This window comes from Panthera onca, chromosome B1 (assembly GCF_046562875.1).
Source record: "Panthera onca isolate mPanOnc1 chromosome B1, mPanOnc1 haplotype 2, whole genome shotgun sequence".
Classification (NCBI taxonomy): Eukaryota; Metazoa; Chordata; class Mammalia; order Carnivora; family Felidae; genus Panthera; species Panthera onca.
In genome coordinates this window covers 155,072,995-155,098,862 of record NC_138342.1, presented here as the reverse complement: position 1 = coordinate 155,098,862, position 25,868 = coordinate 155,072,995, and the positions used below count along the sequence as shown (strand labels likewise).

At 38.0% G+C, this 25,868-nt stretch overlaps 1 protein-coding gene across 4 annotated transcripts in view; it reads left to right on the top strand.

Annotated features, from left to right (window-relative positions):
• The first annotated feature begins 3,342 nt into the window (after positions 1-3,342).
• The window catches only part of FZD3 (frizzled class receptor 3), a 100,984-nt gene continuing 78,458 nt past the window's right edge, over positions 3,343-25,868 (top strand). Inside the window, exons 1-2 of one of the 4 annotated variants that reach the window (XM_078445574.2) lie at positions 3,377-3,487; positions 13,679-14,332. In XM_078445574.2, the coding sequence (XP_078301700.1) occupies positions 14,144-14,332 (189 nt within the window). In that variant the 5' untranslated portion in view covers positions 3,377-3,487; positions 13,679-14,143. Of the gene's footprint in view, positions 3,488-13,678; positions 14,333-24,906; positions 25,046-25,868 lie in introns of those variants that run through there. The other 3 variants (XM_078445576.2, XM_060653683.3, XM_078445575.2) reach the window with 3 other exon arrangements.

Here is a 25,868-nt window from a genome sequence, read left to right as displayed (position 1 = left end):
AGGAAAATGCATCTGATCCTGAAACAAACAGAATTGACAGGCACTCAAGACATATTTGTGTTCCAAATCAGGACAACCAACTGAGCATGCCCAATTATATTTCTCTGGTCATTCCGAGGCTCCGAAATGCAAACTCCACTTTTCCAGGTTTTAAGAGTGGCCAACAGGTAAAAGAGGGTAGGAGGAAAAAGAATTCGCGACTGGTTCAATTAAAGAAAAGCACCTGCAAAAGGAAGTGGGAGGACACGGGAAAATTGCCCAACACACAAATTCACAAATGCTTCATCCTGAATTTCAAGAGGAATTCAGGCTGACTGACAGATACACCGGAGAACCAGCAGATGGCATGGCTTAATAAGAATAACTCCAAATTTAGAAACTTTTACAATCCAGTCTAATTAAATTTATTGAGTACCCACCACGTAATAAAGGGCAGGGTGAGAACACAAGGATAAAAAAATGAGGAAGACTGGAAGATGCAATGTGTAAATACCTAATATAAGGCCCACACTGATAACTGTTGTGATAGAACTATTAACAAGTGCTAGAAAACAACCAAAAATTCAAAATTTCAGAAGGAGCTCCATGATAAATATAAAGCAGTTCCTATGGGCAGCAAGCAAAAACAACAACCAAAAAATCCCAAAAACAAACACAAAACAAAAAAACCCAAAACTTCACTACCTTACATTCCTAAAATAGATAAGAATACATTCTCCTCCAACTTAAATGTAAACCTATGTTTGTATTGTGTTTTGTAGTTTTGAAATCGGCAACATTTGCATACCTCCAGCTTAGGAGAGTGAAGCTCATAGAGATTGTTGCTTTCCTTGACTTAACAAAGGTCTGTGAGTGGCCAAACTGAAATTAGAACCCAGGTTGTTTGAATTCCAGCTTTGTGGTTTTTCCACATGATCAGGTTGTATATAAATGAGTAAACAAAGCCTTTGGTGGGGGGTGGAGACCTCGGGGGAGGTAGTAGATGCAATACTAAATTACCATGTGCAGCATTGCCAGTTAACATTTATAGTTTCAAAACGGGTTCATCAAGAGACCAGTTTTAACAACATTCCGTTTGAGTGCTGTGTCTCTCTGCGAAGTTCTCACTCATTAAAGACTTTCTATTGGTGGTTACAACATGGAATGAAAGAGAGATGGGATAAAAGAAACCATCTCATGTTATCCCTGTTTAATTTGAATAATCTTATACGTGAAAATAAGCTCCCTTTTGACTATCCTCTCAACCAGCACTCTCTAGGCTTCCTCTTGTCTGGCACCTTATCATCTAACTGAAGACACTCCTTACCTTCTGTTCTGAATGACAACATTCAGGCTATATTCACAGTGAGCACATCAGTTCAATGTCTGAAATACTTCAACATTACTTCAAATATAAAGAAAAATGTAGAGACTACATAGAAACACCCTTGTAACCCCACCAAAAATTTAAAAAATATTAACATTTTCGTTTCATGTGTGTGATTAACTGTTGAAGCCCCCTTTTGTACATTTTCCAGATCTTATTTCCCTCCCTGCTTGCCTAGAGGCAACCACCATCTATGAAATTGGTGTGTAGCCTCCTTTTCCAGTTTTTATGCTTTTTATAGATGCATGTTTGATCTCAAACAATATGGCTGTTTTTTTTTTTTTTTTTTTTTTTTAAATTTTTTTTTTCAACGTTTTTTTATTTATTTTTGGGACAGAGAGAGACAGAGCATGAACGGGGGAGGGGCAGAGAGAGAGGGAGACACAGAATCGGAAACAGGCTCCAGGCTCCGAGCCGTCAGCACAGAGCCTGACGCGGGGCTCGAACTCACGGACCGCGAGATCGTGACCTGGCTGAAGTCGGACGCTTAACCGACTGCGCCACCCAGGCGCCCCACAATATGGCTGTTTTTAAAGCGATACCATAATTTACATATCTTGTAGTTCACTTTTTTCAATGTTATATTTCTGAGATTTAATCATGTTGACACACACAGTGATAATTTCTACATCACTCTCACTTCCCATGTGAGCTATGATATGTCCTATGCCTCACAGTTTTCACAGGATGGTGTGTAAATTGCATAAAAGTACATCTAGCTGCACATCTTCAGAGGTTCTGCAGGGACAAGGGATGTGGAAGTACATACCGCATACAGATTTTCACATACACTATTTGCCTCCTCACTCCTCCTCAGTAGAGCCAGTGTTGGCTCAACAGGACACACTGTCTTGCTTAGAATCAGCCTGAGGATCAGTATTACTTTAAAAAACAAACAAAAAACCAAAACTGTTACTGCACAAGTATTTACTATGAAAATTGAAAATGTTGCTTCATATATTAATTTTTGCTTTTCCCCATAGCTCACCTTCTGATGTTAAACTATATTTATGGCTGCCTAAGCTCAATACTCATTGCTTATTTAACACTTATTCAGTGCCTTTTAAAAACTGTGATAAAATACACTTAACACAAATTTACCATTTTAGCCATTGTTTAAATGTACAGTTGAGTAGTGGCAAGTACATTCACATTGTTGTGCAACAGGATCAATATACTTTAAGTTCCATGGCTATCAACAGAACAAGATGATGCCTATTAAGTCTAGCTTGAAATGGGACGAAAAGGAAAACAGTATAGTAAAAAAGAACTGCCTGGCCTTGAATGAATCCAGACTTTTTCTTAAAAAGCTGTGTGACTTTGGATGTCATTTAACCCTTCTGAGTGCTATTTTCCTCGTCTGAAAAATGAGAGGTTGAGTTTAGATGATCTTTAAGAACTCTTTCAGCTCTGAAATGGCTTATGTAGAAAAAGATGGGAAATGCTACCAATAACCACAATCTCCACCTGTGCACTAAGGTGCTGGCAAAGGGGATATAAACTGCTCCTAGGCTAGAATCTTGTCTAGTCTGTTGTTTAAGCGTGAAGCTCTGCAACAGGTCAGATGCCTACTCCTATCTGCACCCAGTGCCACCCTTAACACCTGTATTCCTACTCTTGACCACCTTCAACCCCGGATCCCTAGGTCAGCACCCTCGTTCGTAGAACAGGTTTTGGTGGTCTTGCAATAACAGAATCCCCAGTTTGGATAAGAAGAGTCGCCACGCTTTTTCAGCGGGGGAGGGAGGGCTTTGCAAAGAGGGCTGAGCGCATTTCAGAGAAACGCTTCCAGAGCTCGAAACCACTCCGCCGGAGCGGGATAACTAGCGCAAGGCGTCCCCCAAACACGAGGCAGAGACCGGCCGAGAGCTCCGAGCCGGCACCTCCAAGTGGGTCTCAAAATGGGAGCGTGCGGCCGAGTGTGCGCAGCGCGCCTGCGCCGTGCGTGCGCGCGCGCGCGCTCGCTCCCTGGGCCGCGCGCTCTGGCGCTCCCGAAAGCTCGCGGTTGCTCCGAAGCGGCGCGCGCGTCGGCGGTCCTCGCTGGCTCCGTTTACCCGAGGGACCCGTGGCCGCCCCCGGCCGGCGCTGAAGCCCCCTTGGAGCCCGGCTCCGAGATGTGAGGTGAGCGACGAGGCGAGCGGTTCCCCAGTCCCTCTTAGCTGGAAAAGGGCGCGGGGAGTGTGGGGAATGAGGAGGTGCCGCCGCGGCTGCCCGCTCCTCTGCCTAACCCTGTGCTGAGGAGCCACCAGCAGCTCCGGCACCTCCTCCTCCTCAGGGATCGTTATTCTCGTCGCGGCCAAAACAAAAGCCTTCGGCGCCAGGCTGTGGCGGGGCGTCGGAGGGGCTCCTTGGGACCGACGGCGGGCCTAGGGGGTGCGGAGGAGCCGAGTTTGGGGTGAGGGCTGAGGTGGGCAGACGCCCGGGAGATTATTAACCCTCTGTGTCCTAAGCCCGCGCTGGGCAACCTGTGCGAGTGTGGACCGCGGCTCCCCTTCCGCCTCCCCCTTGCCCAAATCCTTGGTGGAGGAGGGCGTCTGCGATAGGCGCCCGCTCCCTGGGTCGGCGCCGCGGGGGCGTGTGGCGCTCCCCGCTCGCCGGAGCGTGGGTGGAGGACGCGGCGGCGGCCGGGGGGAGGACAATGCATCCAGGGCTCTGGCGCCCTGGGCGTCTGGGGCCGGCCGGAGACCCAAGTTAGAATTGCTTCAGGTTTAGATGTTGTGTTGGCATTTGGCCGACCTCTTCTTTCCAGTGCCTAAAAGTTGTCCCCTCCATCCCATCAGTTTGCAAAGTCTGCGCTCCCTCCCCAACGCTTCCCCCAGCTGCCCTCTTTTATGCTAATGTGCATTTGCCGTGGGGGTACTGCTGGGTAATTAATAGACGGCCTCGCAAATAAAGGTGCTGTAAAAACGTTTCAAGACATTTTAACATCTTCCTAGAGGCTCGTTAAATCTCAGGAGACTTGGAGTTAGGCGGCTCCTCTCTAGGAGAAAGCTTTTCTTTTTTCTTTCTTTTCTTTCTTTCCTTTTTTTTTTTTTTAAGAACAAAAGCGCATGCCATCAATTTAGGCACGGGATAGATTTGAAAGTTACCTACTCAATAAAAGAAATCCAATTTTTTCCCCTGTATTAAAATTAAATTTTTAATTTTGGTTCCCTAAATTTGGGCAGATGCAGCAGCAGAGCAGACTAACAGCTATAAAAAATAAAAGTATCTTAAAATCTTATTTCATAAAAGTAGCTTTGATAGACCTGTAATGTTTATTTATGGGAATTGGGTTACTTTGCAAAGCCAACACCACAAGAGCAAGGAAACAAAGACCTGACTGACATGAGGGATGTTACCTCCCTCTTCAGCCTCTTTTAGTCTTCAGTGGTGTGCTGACAGTCTAAGGAATAGACAAATCCTTAATTCTGTTATTAAGAAGAAAGATAATGCTTTCCATACATACTTTTAAGCAAATCAATACTGTCTTTTTCCTCCAGGGGAAAAAAAACAAGGCAGTTACGTGAACTACTAAGCCACAAGCCGCCACAAAAAGGCAAAAAGATTCAGAATTAGGGAGTGTAGGAAAGAGGTGTGAAAGCTTAACTGGGCTGGCTTGGAAGGATGGAGCTCAAGATTTAATTAAGATGCAGCCCTTTTCTTACCCTGTTGCCGTTTATTTAGTGCAATAACATGTTCCTCCTCAGCCCCCCAAATGTTTTGAAACTATTAGGAGAGTAAGTAAATAATAAAACCTACCATCCTCCCTTTCCTTTCCTACTTTTTTTTTTTTAAATCTCATCCACTTACTAATATTCTCTACCTCTACACCTCTTCTAAATCTGTAAGAGTGTCCCATTAATAGAAGAAATGACTGTGAGCTCTATCATTCATTTCCCCATTTTAGCTGCTGTATTCCTTTGAGCTTTATTTTGTGCTTTGGGCATTTATTTAGGTGGGTTTTTCTTGGGAGTTCCATGATTGAAATATTTGAAGTAGGGAATGTTGAGAGCAACTTAATAAAGTGCACATTCTTCCTTTGTATTGTACAGCGTGGAAGGCTTTGCCATCAGAGAAGGAGAAAGGAGTTTAACTCATAATAAGTCCTCTGTTTCCCATTTGGCTTCAGGAAAAACTCTACCCATCTTAAATTTCATATTAGTTTGTTAGTAAAACTATCAGATTGTATACTCAAAAGTAATTCTGAGCATATTAATTTGTTGATGTTAGGCTGCTGTTGATTTTATTTTCTTTAGGAGACATGTGGTACATCTTTACTTTTCACAGAGGTGATGTTGTCTTCATGGTATTTTTAACCCCAAAAACTCTAGAACTATGGCTACTTAAAGCTGTAGCTGCCCACATAAAAGAGCAATAAATCAAATAAAAAGAATGATTTGGAAAGTACATGTTGAAGAAATTATTCAATATAGATTTGGAAAAAAAAGTAACAACTCTTTACTGGCCAGGAAAGAGGTTTTAACTGAAATCCTGGTCTTTAAATTTTATCTTACTGAAATAATTTTATAGCCAAAGCATACAAACCATACCACCTTGCTAAGGGAAAAATCGGGCTTATATTAGAGTTTTCTGATTAATAGATTTTTTTTAATTTATTTTTTTATTTTTAAAATGTTTTATTTATTTTTGAGACAGAGAGAGACAGAGCATGAACGGGGGAGGGTCAGAGAGAGGGAGGCACAGAATTTGAAACAGGCTCCAGGCTCTGAGCTGTCAGCACAGAGCCCGATGCGGGGCTCGAACTCACGGACCGTGAGATCATGACCTGAGCCGAAGTCGGCCGCTTAACCGGCTGAGCCACCCAGGCGCCCCATGATTAATAGATTTTAATTGGAAGAGGAAACTGGGCTAGAATTTCAATATGATTTTTTTTTTTTTTTTTTTTTTAGTTCAGAATCTGGCCATCTTTTAACTTTTCCTTTTTTTAAAGATTTAATTAAAAAAATTTTTTTAAATTGTTTTATTTTTGAGAGACAGACAGAATGTGAGCAGGGGAGAGACAGAGAGGGAGACACAGAATTCAAAGCAGGCTCCAAGCTGTTGGCACAGAGCCTGACATGGGGCTCGAACTCATGAGACACGAGATCATGACCTGACCTGAAGTCGATGCCTAATCTGAGCCACCCAGGTACCCCTGGATTTTAAAAAAAAAAAAAAAAAAAAAAATCTCTATACCCAATGTGGGGCTTGAATTCACAACTCCAAGATTAAGAGTCACATGCTCTACCCACTGAACCAGGCAGGCACCTCTTTAACTTTCCATTTGGTTTTCAAGTTGGTTGTAAAAGCTTTTCTGCTTTCTTTAGACTGTATTTTGATGTCTACCATTCATTTTGATTTTGAACCTAAATGTATTGGTTTTTCCTGTTTGGGTTTTTAAACCCTGTCATCACTGAGCACATTGCATGATTAGGTTATTTGTGGCACACATGGACTTTAAAAATTAGATGAAATAGACCTGAAAAGAAATCCTCATTCTGAGATTAATAGGAATTGAGCCCCTATGAGTTAAATATGAAGCTATATAAACTCAGCAACCAGGAAACAAAATTTTGAGACTGAATTTATTTTTTAGATAATAAGATGTGGAAAACAAATGGCCAAAGGACATATGGATTTTAGGAAAAGGAAAGTAACACTTAGAACAGTGAATATGCTTTGAGTGTATATTTTCTCTAACAATACAGTAATTTTCCTTGGAGGCGGAACTTCATTATCAAGAAATAGTCATTGCTGGTCTTGCAGTGCATTCTTGGGAAACTGAAAGAAGACAAAGAATATCCCTCCTGTTCCCACTGTAGCCCCTGTGTGTGAGACAACCTTGGGATGGTATTTCTGAATTGGAAATGCAAAACGTTGTGTATACATATAAGGTGTCAAGAAAATTAAATCTGAACTGAGAATGATGAAATGGATCACTTTATTTACAGACAATGTGAATTGAAATAGAATTACTGAACATAATCTTTTGCGGGACCCTCTTGACAGCCCTCAGGGCCTACTTTGTCAGTATTTCTGGATTCAGTCTGCTTTCCTCTTCAGTTGCCGCATCCTGCTTTTCCCACCTGTGTTTTTTCGGTCTGGCTTTGTAGCCAGCCTGAAAACAGCCTCCTAAAAGTTGCATCTCCTACCCCCCTCCCCTTTTTTTATTTTGAGAGGCAGAGGCAGAGGGGGGAGAGGGAGAGGGAGAGGGAGAGAGAGAGAGAGAGAGAGAGAGAGAGAATCTTAAGCAGGTTCTAAGCTCAGTGTGGAGCCAGACACAGGGCTTGATCCCACGACTCTGGGATCATGACCTGAGCCAAAATTAAGAGTCAGATGCTCAACCAGCTGAGCTATGTCAGGCGCCCCTCCTGCCCCTTTATTGCTGTTTTTCAGGACAGATACTTAGCTTATTTTATTTTAAGGGCTTTTATTTTTTATTTATTTTTAAAAAATTTTAATGTTTATATTTGAGAGAGAGAGAGAGACAGAGCATGAGTGGGGGAGGGGCAGAGAGAGAGACAGAGACAGAGAGAGAGAGAGAGAGAGAGAGAGAGAGAATGAGAGAGAATGAGAGAGAATCGGAAGCAGGCTCCAGGCTGTCAGCACAGAGCCTGACACGGGGCTCAAACTCACGAACTGTGAGATCATGACCTGAGCTGAAGTTGGAGCTTAACCAACTGAGCCACCCAGGTGCCCCTATTTTAAGGGCTTTTAAAATTAATATTCAAAAGAAAGCTGGTAAGATCAGATTTCTGATGTTACACTTTCATAAAAATTAGATGTGTCAAGTCCTTTTGTTTTCTAATGGAACGATAATCAAGTAACTTAGTTTTCCAAGCATCTTTCATTGCTCTCTGCAAAGAAGTGAGTGTGTGTCTTTTCCTACAAGTAGGGCATGAACAGCTATTGCTATATCACTCACTTTCTGATGAGCCCTGGCTTCTGATGGTGTTTACTCCAGTTATGTTAACTTAGCAGGTTCCTTTATTTATTTGAGATATTGCAGATTCCTGTAGTAAACAGTGTAATATCAGTAAGAATGCCAAAATGACTGTTAATCTTTGCTTAAGAGTTGCTGTTACATTGGCAGGACCTCTTTGGGTCCATGATCTTCTCTATTTTCTATAGATCTGTAACTTCAACTTACAACTTTTTCCTAAGTTGTACTTTAGGAAAACCTTAGGAAAAATCACTTTTGTTACCCACGCAATCCTGTTTAGAAGCAGTATCTCATTGTTACTAAAGAGAGATTTGGAATATATATCAAAAGTTCTTTTATTTATTAAAATTTTTTTTTAAATATTTACTTTGAATATATAGAGAGAGACAGAGCAGGAACAGGGGTGGGGAGGCAGAGAGACAGGGAGACACAGAATCCGAAGCAGGCTCCAGGCTCCGAGCTGTCAGCGCACAGCCTGATGTGGGGCTTGAACTCACGAACTATGAGATTATGACCTGAGCTGAAGTTGAACACTTAACTGACCAAGCCACCAGGTGCCCCCTTTTATTTTGTTTTTTTTCTTAGTGTTTGTTTATTTATTTATTTTGAGAGAGAGAATCCCAAGCAGGCTCTGCACTCACAGTGCAGATGTGGGGCTTGATCCCATGAACCCTGAGATCATGACCTGAGCTGAAATCAAGCGTTGGACACTTTAAGCAACTGAGCCACCCAGGCACCCCTGAAGAGTTCTTTTAAAATGTGCATACCATTTGATTCAGCTGATAGGTCATCTGATTTTTTTAATATTGAAAATCAGGTGGCTGCCTGGGTGGCTTAGTTGATTAAGCATCTGACTTCGGCTCAGGTCATGATCTCACGGTTTGTGGTTTCTGGCCCCACACAGGGCTCTGAGCTGTCAGCTCTGGATTCTGTGTGGATTTTGGATTCTGTGTTTCCCTCTCTCCCTGCCCCTCCCCCACTCACGCTCTGTCTCAAATGAATAAATGTTAAAAAATATATATTGAAAAACAGTTTTGGGGCCCCTGGTGACTCAGTTAAGTGTCCAACTCTTGATTTTCTTCAGGTCATGATCTCAGGCTTCATGAATTCGAGCCCTGCATAGGGCTCTGCACTGACAGCAGGGAGTCAGCTTGGGATTCTGTGTCTGTCTGTCTGTCTCTCTTTCTCTCTCTCAAAATAAATAAACTTAACAAAAATCAGTTTTTACTCAAACTAAATTGATCATTGCTCTTTTGCTTTTCTTTCTACCTGCAGTAGGGCATTAGAGTGTCCCCTGGCTTGTTGCTCAATTAGCAGCCAATAAATCAGTGATTCACCAATGTTTATTGTTAGCCAGTCAGTACACATTTATAGATTTAGCAGAGCTAATTATTTCATACACAGAGTAATATACCATAGGTTCTTTTATAAAATCTCAGAGCATTTATTTTATTTTTTAAGTAATTGAAATAGTTTTATTCTGTGCATTTTTTTCACAAAAATGGATATATATGCTGTTTAGGAAATTGTTTTAATTTTATTTTTTACCTATTGTTACTGTCTTACCATGTCAGTAGATACAGATCTTGCTCATTATTTTTAGTGACTATGTAATATTTCACTACGTGGTTGTGCCATAGTGGGTTTTTTTGTTTTTTGAGAGAGAGAGAGAACACATACACAGAAGTGAGCTGGGAGAGTGGGGGAGAGAGAGAGAGAGGGAGGGAGGGAGAAAATCCTAAACAGGCTCTATGCTCAGCACAGAGACTTACACAGGGCTCAATCCCATGACCTGGGATCATAACCTGAGGCAAAATCAAGAGTCCGACACTCAACCAACTGATCCACCCAGGCACCCCTGTACCTTAGTGTTTTGTTTTGTTATTTAATTTTTTAAAATATCCATTTATTTTTGAGAGACAGAGAGCGCGCTAGCAGGGGAGGGGCAGAGAGACAGGGAGACAGAGAATCCAAAGCAGGCTCCAGGCCCAGAGCTGTCAGCACAGAACCCAATGTGGGGCTCGAACTCCTGAACCGTGAGATTATGACCTGAGGTAAAGTCAGACACCTAACCAACTGAGCCACCCAGTCGCCCCTGTACCATAGTTTGTTTGTTTGTTTGTTTGTTTGTTTTTAACAAGTCCCTTACTGGTAGGCTTTTAGGTTGTTTCAAGGTTTTGTTTTTTTTTTCTTTTTTGAGAAAGAGCACTACACTGCAAGTGGGGGAGGGAACAGAGGCAGAGGGAGAGAGAGAATTCCAAGCAGGCTCCATGCTGTAGGCAGAGAGAGAGAGAGAGAGAGAGGGAGGGAGGGGTGGAGGGAGGGAGAGAGGGAGAGAGAGAGAGAGAGAGAGAGAGAGAAAGAAAGAGAGAGAAAGAAAGAGAGAGAGAAACTGACCCAAGCAGGCTCCATGCTGCCTGTGCAGAGCCCAGTGTAGGGTCAAACTCACAAACTGTGAAATCATAACCTGAACAGAAATCAAGAGCGGGATTGCTTAACTGACTGAGCCACCCAGGCCCCCCACCTAGTTTTTTATTTTATAAACAGTGTTACTCTAACATTTTGTTTATGCATCATATGTACTTGTGTGTTTACTTAGAATAGAGAATATATTTATTGCATCAATTTGTGCACGTTTTAAGGGCTTTTGATGTAAGTAGCCATTTTTTAAAATACCAACCAGTTTACAGTAGTATTTCAAGTTGTTAGAATGTTGAAAGTGTTCTTTTTTTCTGTACCCTCTCCCATCCTGTGTTCTCTTCGTTGTTATTTTTGCCTGAGTGGTGAAAATGTTCTCTCATATTTGCATTTTTTTATTAGTAAAGTTGAATATCTTTTCACATATTTGTTGGTTATTTGCAGTTTGGTTATAAGTTTATGTTCTTTTCCCATTTTTCTATTAAAGTGTTATTCTTTATTTGCTTTTACTTTTTAAATTTGTTTTATGTATTTTGCTAAGCATTTAATTATTTTTAAATATACCTATACTCTGTTACTCTTTTAGGATAGCATATCTCAAAACATGACTTATGGGCCACTTAACTTGTAATAGTATCTGAGATGATTGGTTAGAAAATGCAGTTCATTTTCCAGAGATTCAGATTTCTGAGACTTGTGAGGGGATTCATGAATCTGCTACACATTAAAATTAGAACCTCTGATTTGGAGGAAATATAAAGTAAGATTTTTACTCTTCTTTTTGTCTTTTTGAGTTCACTTTTTTCTTATTTCAATAATCATAAACTACAGTCTTAAAATATTAAGATTGTCATCCTACTTCAGCCTAACAATAGATTTTACAGGAGTGTTTTGATATATGGTAATTTGGATGTTGTGGTACACAAAGGAAACCATTTTAGAAGGCGGTGGGAAGCTTCACTTCTACATGAGGAAAAGAAGTAACCGAGAGGAAATCAGGTAAAATAAAGTGGGTAGAAGTATCAGGAGGTGTCTCATCTAGTTTTAAAAACTCAGTGAGGCATTTTTCATTCCTTCTTTTATATGGTAGTCGTCTTTGAACCACAAATTTGAAACAGTGAAATTTTAAAAACTCTTCAGTTTAAATGAACTTCAAAAAATTTTTGGTATTACTATATATATATTCAGTAAGGAGCAGTGTTCTCTTTAGTAGTTTTGTTTTTTTTTTTTTTTTTTTAAGTTCTAAGCAGATGAACATGCTGCATAAGCAGCAAACTACAAAGACTGAACTTACATGGATATTTTAATGTTGTAAACTGATAAAGCTTTCAGTAGTTTTTTTTTGACACACATTTAATGATATGCATGATTGTTACTGTGTTGCATGTAATTAAGCTTAATTGTAAATGATTATGTTTACTACCAGTTTTATATAGCCAGACCCCACATTTCTGGGGCCAGTTTGAAGGAAGGAAAAATATGGCAGGCCAAGAAGCTGTCGCAAAGATCTCTGACTTAGAGATTTTGTATAGAGAGATTAGTCATTTGGAGCAAAGATTGGCTTATAACCTTAATATTCCAAATTCTAATTCTTAGACTCTCCTTTTCCCTTCCACCACTCAATACCATGTACTACAGGAAGAAACTAGAAAGATTCAACCACTGCTTTATTTTATCCAAATAGTTTTTTCTGCCTAATAACTAAAGCTTGGGATGCAGAGGTCCCAAGCATTGAGCGTGAACAAAGAACAGTTTCTTTCCCTGCTTCAGTGAAACCAGTCCAGGTCTCAAGATCTAAACTGTCATGGGCCCTAGTATTTAAGTTGTCTTATTAACCTGTGTCTCTGAGAATTTCTGAACCTGACCTTTCTCATGTTTTCCGAGCTCAGGCTTTCCACAACAAACTTAAAAATACTCAATGCATATAAAACAAAATGAAATTAAAGTAAATTCAACATCATTATTAAGCCAAATGAAAGTATAACAACTTAGTATATGCTTTCTTCCTACCAGACCTACCTTCTACCCCGTCCACCACCTCTCAGCCCCAAATAAGATATGTATTCTTGCCCCTGGAAAAGTAGGAGCAAGTGAAAATACTATAAAGCTTAGTGGAAACCATAACTGGGAATCCTATTCCTGCTGTGTTTTGTTGTTGTTGTTGTTGTTTTTAGGGATGATTTTTATTCTTTGCAGCCTGGCTGTGCAGTGAAACATTTGTTAGTCAAATATTTCTACATCTATGGTACAAAGTTTTTGTACTATCTAAAAAGATGATGTAATGTTGGAAAAATTTCCTGATAGTACTTTAGAACCTTCTATTTGCCAGTTCACTATTGGTTGATGGAGGTAGCCTTTGTATAACTGTGATTCAGTAATAAAATTACCTAATCTTTGATGCTGCTTTACCATTTTATAAAGTATGTTTACATATATTATCTCAGTTCACTCATATGTCATCCTTGTAAAGGAGGTAGTATTTTCAGAAGAAAAATTCTGAGTTCAGAGAAGTTAAATAGTACGTTTACACTTACACAGCTAGTAAGGGACTTGAATTTATATCTTTCAGTTTATTTATATTTCACCTTTTTCACAAATACATTCTGCCAAGCCAGTTAATGTAAAAAGGTACTATTAATGATTAAAACACATAAAGTATATTTTAAATTTAATAGTTCCAATTATGGCATATTTAAATTAGGACAATAGCATAAGCATTTTTGAAAATGGATCAGTTATATCTGTGACAAATGAAAAACTGCCATTCTAGATAAGAAATAAAACCATATGTTGGCAATTGAGGGAAGAAAATTTGCCTTTAAATTCTGGTTAAGGATTGTCTTAGTATATCTATAGCATAAATGATAAGTAGAAAAACTCTACTGTGTCTCTGAAATACTCATGTATTTTATCTATTAGGTCAGTATGACATCTTTCATGAAAGATTGTTTTATTTCTCTTTCTCTTAGTTCATTGTTGGTGTACGGAAACACAGATTTTTGTATATTGATTTTGTATCCTGCAACGTCACTGAACTCATCAAAGATTTTGAGAGGAAATTAATTTCTTTCATTAAAAAATACTTCTCAGATATTTCAATCAGAGGAAGAAATAGCTCTTCTCCTAAGATGGAATCTGTTGTTTGGGAATGTGGTTGATCAACTTGATATGTTGGCCAAATGTGCCCTATGTAATAAAATGAAAAGAAGAGACAAGATGATGTCATTTTCCCGTATTGTGAAACCAAAAACAAATGCCTTTTGTGAGATCAAGCTAACAAACCTCTGACGGTGCAAAGAGTATTTAACTGTTTGAAGAACTTAACAGTAAGATATAGAAGAAAAACTTTCAAGCTGAGACCTGCAGGTGTATAAAGATCTAAAATACATATTGAGTAGGCCTCATCATCCGAATCTCATTCAGATCCAGGAAGGATGGCTATGAGTTGGATTGTCTTCTACATTTGGCCCTTGACTATATTTGTGGGGCATATAGGTGGGCACAGTTTGTTTTCTTGCGAACCTATTACCTTGAGGATGTGCCAAGATTTGCCTTATAATACTACCTTCATGCCTAATCTTCTGAATCACTATGACCAACAGACAGCTGCTTTAGCAATGGAGGTAAGACTTGTTCTATTATTTGACATATCTTAGACAATGATTCTTACATTGTCTTGTTACTAATCTAATGAAAGTGTCTGATAACAGCAAAAGAATACATTATTTTTAACTCTGTCTTGTACATTAAAAAGTTAGAGATTTAAGTTCAAACTCTAATAGATTGAAGAATTTATGTTTGGGGAATGTTACTCTTGACCTATTTTTAGACATGCTTTTATATAAAGAAATATGAAACACTGGTACATGGGAGATAATAGTTATTCAGAAATTCAAAATTGTGCAAGTTATGATTACATTTTTTTCCTGTTTGGCTGATCATAAAACCTCAGATAAAGAGTAGACTATAATAATAATATTCATAATTCAGTCCTTAAGTATTGAAGGTAACATGATCTTGTGAAATAAATTCTATTGTTCAGCCTTTAGGCTGGTGGTTTGTCATATTTGAATTTTCTTGAAATTTAAAAACATTTTTCTCATTTTACTTTGTTCACATCAATTTAAGAAGGATCAATGCTGATGAATGAAGGTTTGGTTGTGTAAATTATCTGTTGTTGACCTGTCACAATTTTATGAAAATTTGTTGCCTTTCTTGAATTTTTCTAGTGGTAACTCTTCAGGTAACTTTTTAATGATTTTACTTTAGAAACTATGACAAATTAATGAATATAGTTAACAGTAGGTTTAAATAAATATGCGTGCATTTTTGTAGAGGTTTTAGAATTGTGGACAAGGATAATATGTTTACCAGGTGAGAATTAGGGAGGCCGTGGATGGTGGCAGTAGGGAGCATAGGCTTATACAAACCTGGGTTTGAATTCTAGCTCTGTCACTTTCTAGCTTTATTACTTTGGGCAAATTATGTGAACTTTCTTACCGTAGTTTCTTTGCTATGTAAAGCTTCTTGTAAGTTTAAGGCATGTAAAGCTTCTTGTAAAATGGAGCTAATAATAATTATACATTGAATGTTTTGTACTTTAGCCTTTAATCTATTGTTACAGTGTTTTCAGCACATCGAGGCCTATGTGTTTTGGAATTTTTCATTTTATGGTAAAACCCAAAGATTCATTACTTCCAAGTAGACTAGCATAAGTGTGTCTAGGAAAATTGGTAGAAAGATTATTGTTCATAGATTTTTTAAATGTGAAGGGCATCTTATATATCCTAAATATTTGAAAATATTATAGAGGTTGAACAAAACATTTTCTGCTCTTCTGAATATACAAGGTATAACTAGCTTGGTACAGGCTAGCCAAGAGAGATTTGGTATAGACTATCAGATTAGGATATGAAAATGGGTATTGGTTTAGTACATTAATTTGGTTCTGGGCATAGCAGTCCTTGCTGTTTTTTGAAACTATCAATTCTCTCACAAAGAAATTGAAGTAGGAAAACCTTTGTTTTTAGTATCATAAATCAATGTAATTCCTTTGGGAAGTAGATAGGGTAGTAAGCAAGTCATCAAGATATTTGAATTGATGTGGGTTCAGCTATTGACTCTTCTTTGTAGTAGCTTTAAGACTGAATAAGTCCCTTAACAAGTCCCTTAGCCTTGGTTTCTTCATTTGTGAAACGGCAGTAATAACAAAAATACTTTTAAGGGCTGTTAGGATTAAACAAGAAATTTATAAAGTAGCTAGCACACTGTGTAGCATACAAAAGGTGATCTGCAAATGTTAATTCTATTCCAAATTCCATTTCTAAATGATCCCAAAGAGAAGGTACTAGAAAAGTTAATATATTTGTTCCAAATGAACTTGCATTCATTTGTAGGCTCTTGGGACATTCACGATGATGACATAGTAAACTGTCACTAACCTCTTCTTAAAGTTGCCTGTGTAGTCTGCGTATTTTATTGGCAATAAGGTTGCTTCTGTTTAAATTTCACACATTCTAGGGAGAGCACCTCAGTGGACAATATTTTCTAAGGGAAAGGCTCCAGTTCTTTGAAGTAAAGTTGCAGATAGTTTTTTATTGCATTGTTGTCAATATCAGGACAGTGATGCCACTGACAAAAAGAGATGTCAGACAGTTTGAGAGTGTAAAGTTTCTGTAATAGCAGAGGACATGGGAACTCAGCAGTCAACACACCCTTCCAAATGGAAGTAAGGATCTTGGGTCCTTACAAGGACTCGAATCTGCTGATGACACCCTCTATCTCTGCTCTCAGAAAATGTATGTCAGCTTTTACCAGGAGCAAGTCATTGGAGCCAACAATTGGAGGATATTTTTGAGTGTTCATTGTGGGACTTGGTGAATTAAAGGATAATTTCCCAAGTGCAGCATCTTTTAGCAGGCCCATGTTTCAAGCCTGCCTAGGGTTCATTCCTGTACTGATGAGTGCCTGGAATATACTAGTATATGGCAGTGAGAGAGGGATACCACAGATGAGAGGAAATATAGAATCTGGGTTATCTCAAATTTGATTATTCATAGTCAACAGGTTGGGTGTTCTTTCATTGTAGATACGGGGTTCTTAGTACTTTCATTGAAATTGGAACATGTTTAAATAAATGGGTTAATGTATCAATTCATTAAGTTAGAAAAGATCTTTGTATGTTTCTCTGTTCCTCCCTTCCAAAACATACTCATCTATACACAGACACACACGCTAAATTTTTGTAAGTTCTTAACTTGGTATCTTTCTCTTTGAGCATCAGTGGCTTTTGATAGAAAACAACTTTTTTTTCCTCCTTCCTGAGTTTTCCAAACCATTTTGAGCTGTCTGGATTGCTAAGTTAATTTTTGGGAGCTGTCCAGCGTGGACAACAAATTGTCAACAAATTGTAACTATCTTTACCAACCACACGTTATCAGGTATTTATGACTCCATTGGTAATAAAAGAGATCTTAAGAGCCTCTCCCCCTATACTAAATAAATGCAGTTGAATAGGAAGGGGACAGTTTAGTGGAAAAAGCACTGAAATGGAGATAAGAAATTTGTATTTTGCCACTAACTAGTTTTGTCACTTCTTTGTGTTGGTTTCTTCTAGGAAGTGATTCTTTTTCCCTGTACATTTTACAAGGTTGTTAAGATCAAATGATGTAAGTGATCTGTATATTTAAAAACTTTGAGGGGCACCTGGGTGGCTCAGTCGTTAGCATCTGAGTTCGGCTTCAGTTCATGATCTCATTGTTTGTGAGTTCGAGTCCCACATCCGGTGAGCTTGTGCCCCGCTTGGGTGAGCATGAGCCCTACTTCGGATGAGCCCTGCTTCTCTCTCCCTCTGTCTCTCTCCTTGTGAGATTCTTTCTCCCCCTCACTTGTGCCCTCTTTCTCTCAAAAGAATAAAAATAAAAACTTTGAAAAGTTAAAGTGCTGTGTGAATGCAAAATAGTAGTCCTTGTTGTCTGTCGCCCTGTCATCCTTTTAACTTCAGTTAGTATGTGGAACAAGCACTCTTACCTTTTTAGGAGGTTGATCACTTGTCTTTTTTTTTAAGGAAACTTGACCACTGTAGAATAATCAGAGGAAAAACTTTTGGGATGGTTTGTGTTTTGCCTCCATTTCCTGTTTTTTGTCATCAGCATTAAAGATTTTCTATAGCATGGAGAGCTGGCTGACAGTGGGATAGATCCTACTGAGAACAACAGAGCCTAAAAGCCTCAAATCCTTGGTATTCTTTATGATTCATTAAGATCAAAACATGTTTGGGGGCACATGGGTTGGTTCAGTTGGTTAAGTGTCTGACTTTGGCTCAGGTTTATGGGTTTGAGCCCCGTGTTGGGTTCTATGCTGATAGCTCAGAGCCTGGAGCCTGCTTTGGATTCTGTGTCTCCCCCCCTCTCTTTGCTCCTCCCCCCGCTCATGCTCTGTCTCTCTCTGTCTCTCAAAAATAAACATTTAAAAAAAATTTTTTTTGTAAAGAACAGAACATGTTCAAACCAGTCTTGCTGTTATCCAAACTCAAATTGTACCTTAAAAAAAAAACTTCTGGGGCACCTGGGTGGCACAGTTTGGTTAAGCGTCCAACCTCGGCTCAGGTCATGATCTCACAGTCTGTGAGTTCGAGCCCCGCATCAGGCTCTGTGCTGACAGCTCAGAGCCTGGAGCCTGCTTCAGATTCTGTGTCTCCCTCTCAATCTGCCCCTCCCCTGCTCACACTCTTGTCTCTCTCTCTGTCTCTCTCTCTCTCAAAAATAAATAAACATAAAAAAAAAAAACCTTTTTGGGGCACCTGGGTGGCTCAGTCGGTTAAGCATCCGATCTCGGCTCAGGTCATGATCTCGCGGTCCGTGAGTTCGAGCCCCGCGTCGGGCTCTGTGCTGACAGCTCAGAGCCTGGAGCCTGTTTCAGATTCTGTGTCTCCCTCTCTCTATGACCCTCCCCTCTTCATGCTCTGTCTCTCTCTGTCTCAAAAATAAATCGTTAAAAAAATTAAAAAAAAAAACAACCTTTTTATTATAGTAAATCTCAATTATATAGAAACGTAGGTAAGATAATATAGTGGACAACATATACCCATCATCCAGCTTCAAAAATTATCAACTGACAGCTAGTTTTGTTTCAATTGTGACTGCATGTCCAGCTGGGTTACTTTGAAGCAAATCTCTAACACCATAATTTCATCCATAAATATTTCTGTGTAAATCTCTAAAAAGTAAGGGCTCTTTCAAAATATATAAACACCAGGGGCGCCTGGGTGGCTCAGTCGGTTAAGCGTCTGACTTCACCTCAGGTCATGATCTCACGGTCTGTGAGTCTGTGAGTTCGAGCCCCGCGTCGGGCTCTGGGCTGACGGCTCAGAGCCTGGAGCCTGCTTCCGATTCTGTGTCTCCCTCTCTCTCTGCCCCTCCCCCTTTCATGCTCTGTCTCTCTCTGTCTCAAAAATAAATAAACGTTTAAAAAAAAAAAAAAAAAACAAAATATATAAACACCATACTTTTATCTCTTTGTCAGTATCCTCAAATGTCCAGTTGATGTTCAAATTACTTTGATCATTTCACATTTTTTATAGTTGGCTTTTCAAATCAGGGTTCATCTGTCCCATTCAATTGAGAGGTCTCTTAAGTTTCTTTTAACATATAATTTCTCCTTCCCTTTCCTCTCTCCTTTTTTTCATGTAATGCGTTTGCCATATGGAGTTTCCCATAGTCTTTATTTTGCCGATTGCATCCGTGTGGTTTGATTTACCATGTTCCTTTATCTCCCTTTTTAATTTTTTTAAAGAATACTTCATAGGCCTATAATACTTGGTTGTCACTCTTTATAATTTTTAGCAGCCATTCTTGATCATTTCCTAGATCGGTAATTTCATTAAAGTTTTGTAAAAGGGTGATATTCTAATTCTGTCATTCTTTTCTCAGCTGGAATGCTTTATAAACAGAAATTTCCTGTCTTTACTGTTGGGCTACTGAGTTAGACTCTTGTACAGTTTATGTAAGAAAGACAGGATATATACTTGATCATTCTCCTGAATTTAGTAGTTTTTAAGATAATGAGTATCCTTCAGAGGTGACCAATGAAGTCTTTTTTTTTTTTTTTTAAGGTATCATTATGAACTTGTGAATTTAACATATTTGATGTGTTTCAATCCTACTCCAGTTATTATTCCTATTGGAGCTCTAACTGCACTGTCTTTGGTAGTGGGAGCCTCTTCAAGATAGCTCCTGGGTTTTTGACACTACTCTAGCTTGCTTGCTTTCTGGTATGATCCAAGCTCCTTTCTTAAAATTCTGCCTCAAACTTTGAACCAGAGGTTTCCCTAGAAAGCACTGGTTCCTTTTAGTTGGAAATGATATTTAGAGACCATTATCTGGGTGCTAAGCCTGTTGATACTAGGTTAGCCATTTTTAGGCCTATTTGTAGACAAAACTAGGAAACACTTTTTAAATTTTTTTTAATTTTTATTATTGTTTTTTTTCACTTCTCAGTATGATTTTAATTTGCATTTTTCTTATTATGGATAAGTTAACATATCATTTTATATATTTAATAGTTGTAGTTCTTATTTCTTTTTTATATATAATTTATTGACAAATTGGTTTCCATATAACACCCAGTGCTCATCCCAACAAGTGCCCTCCTCAATGCCCATCACCCACTTTCCCCTCTCCCCCACCCCCATCTACCCTCACTTTGTTCTCAGTATCCAAGAGTCTCTTATGGTTTGCCTCCCTCCCTCTCTGTAACTTTTCCCCCTTCCCTTCCCCCATGGTCTTCTGTTAAATTTCTCAAGATCCACATATGAGTGAAAACATATGGTATCTTTCTCTGACTGACTTATTTCACTTAGCTTAATATCTTCCAGTTCCATCCACATTGCTGCAAATGGCCAGATTTCATTCTTTCTCATTGCCAAGTAGTATTCCATTGTAGGTGTAAACCACATCTTTATCCATTCGTCAGTTGATAGACATTTAGGCTCTTTCCATAATTTGGCTATTGTTGAAAGTGCTGCCATAACATTGGGATACATGTGCCCCTGTGCATCAGCACTCCTGTATCTCTTGGGTAAATTCCTAGCAGTGCTATTGCTGGGTCATAGGGTAGTTCTATTTTTAATTTTTTGAGGAACCTCCACAGGGTTTAAAAATTTTTTTTAATGTTTATTCTTGAGAGAGAGAGAGAGAGAGCGAGAGAGCATGAGCAGGGGAGGGGCAGAGAGAGATGTAGACCTAGAATCTGAAGCAGGCTCCAGGCTCTGAGCTGTCAGCACAGAGCTTGACACGGGGCTCAAACTCCCGAACTGTGAGATCATGACCTGAGCTGAAGTTGGATGCTTAACTGACTGAGCCACCCAGGCTCTCCACTTTTTAAATTTTTTTTAAGTACATCATGAGTTTAGATTGATGTTTTAAATCAAATAATATCACAGTTTTTTTGGTTGTTGTTTTGTTTTGTTTTGTTTTTTTGAGGAGGGAGGGCAGAAAGGGAGAGAGAGAATACCGAGCAGGCTCCACTCTGTCAGCACAAAGCTCCATGGGGGGCTTGATCCCATGAACCATGAGATCATGACGTGAGCCAAAATCAAGATTTAGATAGAACTGGCTGAGCCATCTGGTGCCTCTATCACAGAGTTTTTATTTACCATTTTAATATCTTATTTTTGTTTCTCTATTCTCTTATACTAAAGCTTTACATTACACATACATTCTATCATTTCAGAATAATAACAGTGTTATTACTAACAATATGATTATTGAAAGCCAATTGATTGTTTTGTACTTATTTTTGTCTTTAGGGATGTGACTCACCATTGATATACAGTACAAATTACTTTAAAGTTTTAATTTAAAAATTTAAATGTTTAAAGTTTTATATTTAAAGTTAAATATTTCTCTGTGTGGTTAAACTCAAAACACATTTAGATTCCTATGTTTCATTTTTTGAGGAATAACTTAAATTTTTTTTGGTCTAAATTTAGTGGCTCATTCAGTTGAGTGACTCTTGATCTCATGGTTTGTGAGTTCAAGCACTGCACTGGGTTCAGTGCTGCTGGTGCAGAGCTTGCTTGGGATTCTCTTTCTCCCTTTCTCTCTCTGCCCCTCCCCTGCTCAAAATTAATAAACTTAAAATTTATTTTATAATTGTGTTTCACAATTTTATATATAGAACAAGATATATTCAGAGAAGTTTAGTTTCTGGCCCTTTCCCTTCTACCTTGTTCTTTCCTTCCTCCTAAATGTAGTCATTTTAAAAACTTTTTTTGCTTATTCTTCCATTAAAAAATCATAAATATATTTATGTGAAATGTTTATGTGATAAATATGTATTCTTTTACCTTTCTTTGATAGAGTATTTGTTTTCTCTATATTACTTTTTCTGTTTAACAATAATATCATGGATATTCCATAGTAATATTTACAGATATTCATTACAAATATTTGTTTTAACTGGCAAAATACATATAAAGTTCACCATTCCAATCCTTTTAAGGATTGTGCACTATAGTTCAGTGCATTAAGTATATTCATCTTGTTATGTAGTCATAACCACTATCCGTAGCACTTTTTCATCTAACAAAACTGAAATTCTGTACATAGTAAACAATAACTCCCCATTCTCCCCTCCTCTGAGCCCCTGGCACCCTCCTTCCATTTTTCTTTCTCTCCGAGTTTGACTACTCTAAGTACCCAATAATAAGTGGAATCATACAATATTTCTCCTTTGTGACTGGCTTATTTCACTTAACATAATGTCTTCAAAGTTCATTCATGTAGGATATGCCAGAATTTCCTTTCTGTTTAAAACCAAATAATATTCCATGGTATATATACACACCACATTTTGTTTATCCACTCATCCATCAAACACTTGAGTTCCTTCGACCTCTTGTCTATGACAAATAATGCTGCTGTGAACATGTGTGTAAATACCTGTTTGAATCTCTGCTTTCAATTTTTGGGGATATATACCCAGAAGTGGAATTGCTGGGACATATGATAATTCTGTTTAATTTTTTGAGGAACCACCATACTGTTTTTCATAGCAGTTGCTCCATTTTATATTCCCATCAGCAGTGCCACAAAGGTTCCAGTTTCTCCACATTCTCGCTAACACTTGTTATTTTTTATTTTTGTTTTTTGTTTTTATAATAGTCATCCTAATGGGTGTTAAGTTGTTCTCATTTTTTTCATTCAATTACTGTTAATGGACATTCGGGTTTTCTGCCTTTTGCTTTTGAAACCAGAGCTTGTCCTTATTCATCTTTGTATACCTAGTACCCAACATAATGCCTCACACATAGGAGGTGCTAAATAAGTGTTTGAATTAATTAATGAACTTTATAAACTGTAAGTTCCTTAAGAGATGATAGTAGTCAGACTTGGTCAGGGTTATGATGTTATATCTAAGCACTTGATCTCCTGGAGTTGTAAATAGGAGTGTGCTGGATGGGAATGGGGATGGTAATCCCAGTACCAAGAGTACTATGTAACTGTGAACACTAGTATTTTACTTTGCCTTTTCAGGGGTGAGGAACAACTGGTCAGAGTGACTCAGAACTTTGAACATTTATGTGTTTGTACTTATAAGTGGTGTAATTACGCAAAAGAACAGAGCAACCCACCTTTCCCATCTCTAGGCCCTTAATGTTCCTTCTGCCTTAAATAGTCTCTATCTTTTGTCAGAATTCTAATGGTTGGATTTGATACATTATTAAGTAGGAAAAAAAAAGTAGATAACATGTATGGTATCATCCTGTTTTTGTTTAAAAAAATATATATGCGTGTTTATGCAGAGTAAGTGATGTGGAAGGATTTTCACCAAGGCCAACAGTGGTTTTCCTGAATTAGTACAATTTATTTGTGTTTTCTATGTCTTATTTAATGTTTGTATTTTTTTATTTTTCTGTAAGAAACATATTGTGCCTTTAAGATAGTAATTTGGTACAGAAACTTTTTTTTTTTAATAATCCAAACTGTTTTTTTTTGTTTAGTTCTCAGTTGTAGTACCTAAGAGTTAGTATATTAAATATATTTTGATTGAATGACTGAAACAAAGGATCTTATGTGAAAGGGATCAGTTGTAGAAAGTATTTGAATGGGCCTTGAAAGACAGATTTTTTTTGTTGTTTTTTGTAAGAAAACAGTATAATATACCCCTGTATAGTAGTAGTAATTAATGTTTTGTAGGTAGGCTTTTTAGAAAACGAAATTTGATTATGTTCTTGCAATTCATGGTTTATATCTTCAGAATACATGTATTATCAAATTTATTTCCCTTATTATCTTTTGTTTGGGTTAGTATTCATAGGTGGTTTTCCCTAAGCAAACAACAGTCTAGTGAAGTAGCTTGAAAAGTCTGTTGTGTGACAGGGAAACCTGTCAGTAATTAAGAATCTTCTAAATCGAAAAATGTACATAGAAGTAGTAGAGAATTAATTGCATTTATTTATTTCTGACTCTGTGGAAAAACTTAAAAAATTTTTTCTTTGATTTTCTTGTATGACAAATCACTTTAAAGAAATACCTTTAAAATACTTATTTCCAATTAAATTATGAAGTGTGGTGGAATTTTGTAAAGTTTTATCTTTTGAGAGAAACCATAGTTCAGAACTGTTCATGATATTTGAAATATTAAAATTTGCTTCCTTAAAGTCAAATGTTACGGGTTGCTCTGGGAACTCTCCATTGACTTAAGAAGATAAACATGTTCCTCTCATAATGGCAAATTTCTGCAAACCGCTATCCCAAGACTTTTTTTTTTAATTAAGATTTGTAAAAGAAAAGCAGATTTATAGGTTAAAGGTGTTTTTCAAACCTAGAACTTTTTTTAATACAAAATTCCTAAAGTTTTAGATCCTTTCTCATTGAGAATTTATTTTTACAGAAAAGGAGTTTTTTAAAGGTCTTATTTTTAATCATTTAAAATTATTGTAAAAAGTTGTTTTTGAATAATTTCTTATTCTAATTTGGATCTGAAGTAGAATGAATACCATTTTTTTGAATTTCCAAGGCCATTCCACATTTGGTTTCACATTTAGTGAATTTAGTCATAATATTCCCAAACCCAGTGGGATACAGTTTCTATGGTTACCAGACCCTTTGTAGAATGACAAAGATTGGAATTCTGATTCTCATGAGTCAAATTTTGGCCTTTGACTCTGTTCCCTTTTCATACCCCTTGCTAAGCTTGGGCTGTTGCTTGCTTGAAGGCTTGTCAGCTACCAGGTTCCTATGGTAACAGGAATGGAAATTTGAAAGAAGAAAGAGAATGGGAGCACAAAGGCTTGGTTGATTTGAATTTGAACAAAGAATAGAAGGTTCCATGTACTGCACCTTTGTTGTAGAAACCAGAAATTTAATTTTAGAATGTTACTTTTCAGTTTGTAAACTTCGTATACCTTGGTCTTGATTTAGTGAACAAAAGTATTACTATTTAAGGAGGTACTCAGTAGGAATCTTTAAAAAATTAATCAGCTAAATTGTTTTTCTATTTGATAGAACTTTAATAGTATTTCTTATATATTCTCGGCTTTACAGTATTCAGGCTACCTCATTTAATTTTGATTTTGCTGAGTTTAAAATTGTTAAAGTCAACGCAATTTGCTCATTTGAAAAATATTAATATTTTTGTTTTTGTATAACTGCTTTATTGAGGTACAGTATATATACACAACTTCACCTAAAGTGTTCAGTGTTCTGACAAATTATATACCCATAAAACCAATCAACACGATCAAGATATAGAACATTTCTATTACCTCAAAAGCTTTCTTGTATGCCTTTGTAGTCTACGCCCATCGTTACACCCTGCTCCAAGCAACTAGTGATCTGTTTTCTGTCACTGTGGATTAGTTTTCATTTACTAGAGTTTTATATAATCATATGGTACCTATTTTTTTTTTTTGTCTGGTTTCCTTTACCCAGCATAATGACTTTGATATTCATCCATGTTTTGTTTTTCTTTTTAATCACATCATTCCAGTTGACTTTTTTTTTTTTTTTTCAACGTTTTTTATTTATTTTTGGGACAGAGAGAGACAGAGCATGAACGGGGGAGGGGCAGAGAGAGAGGGAGACACAGAATCGGAAACAGGCTCCAGGCTCCGAGCCATCAGCCCAGAGCCTGACGCGGGGCTCGAACTCACGG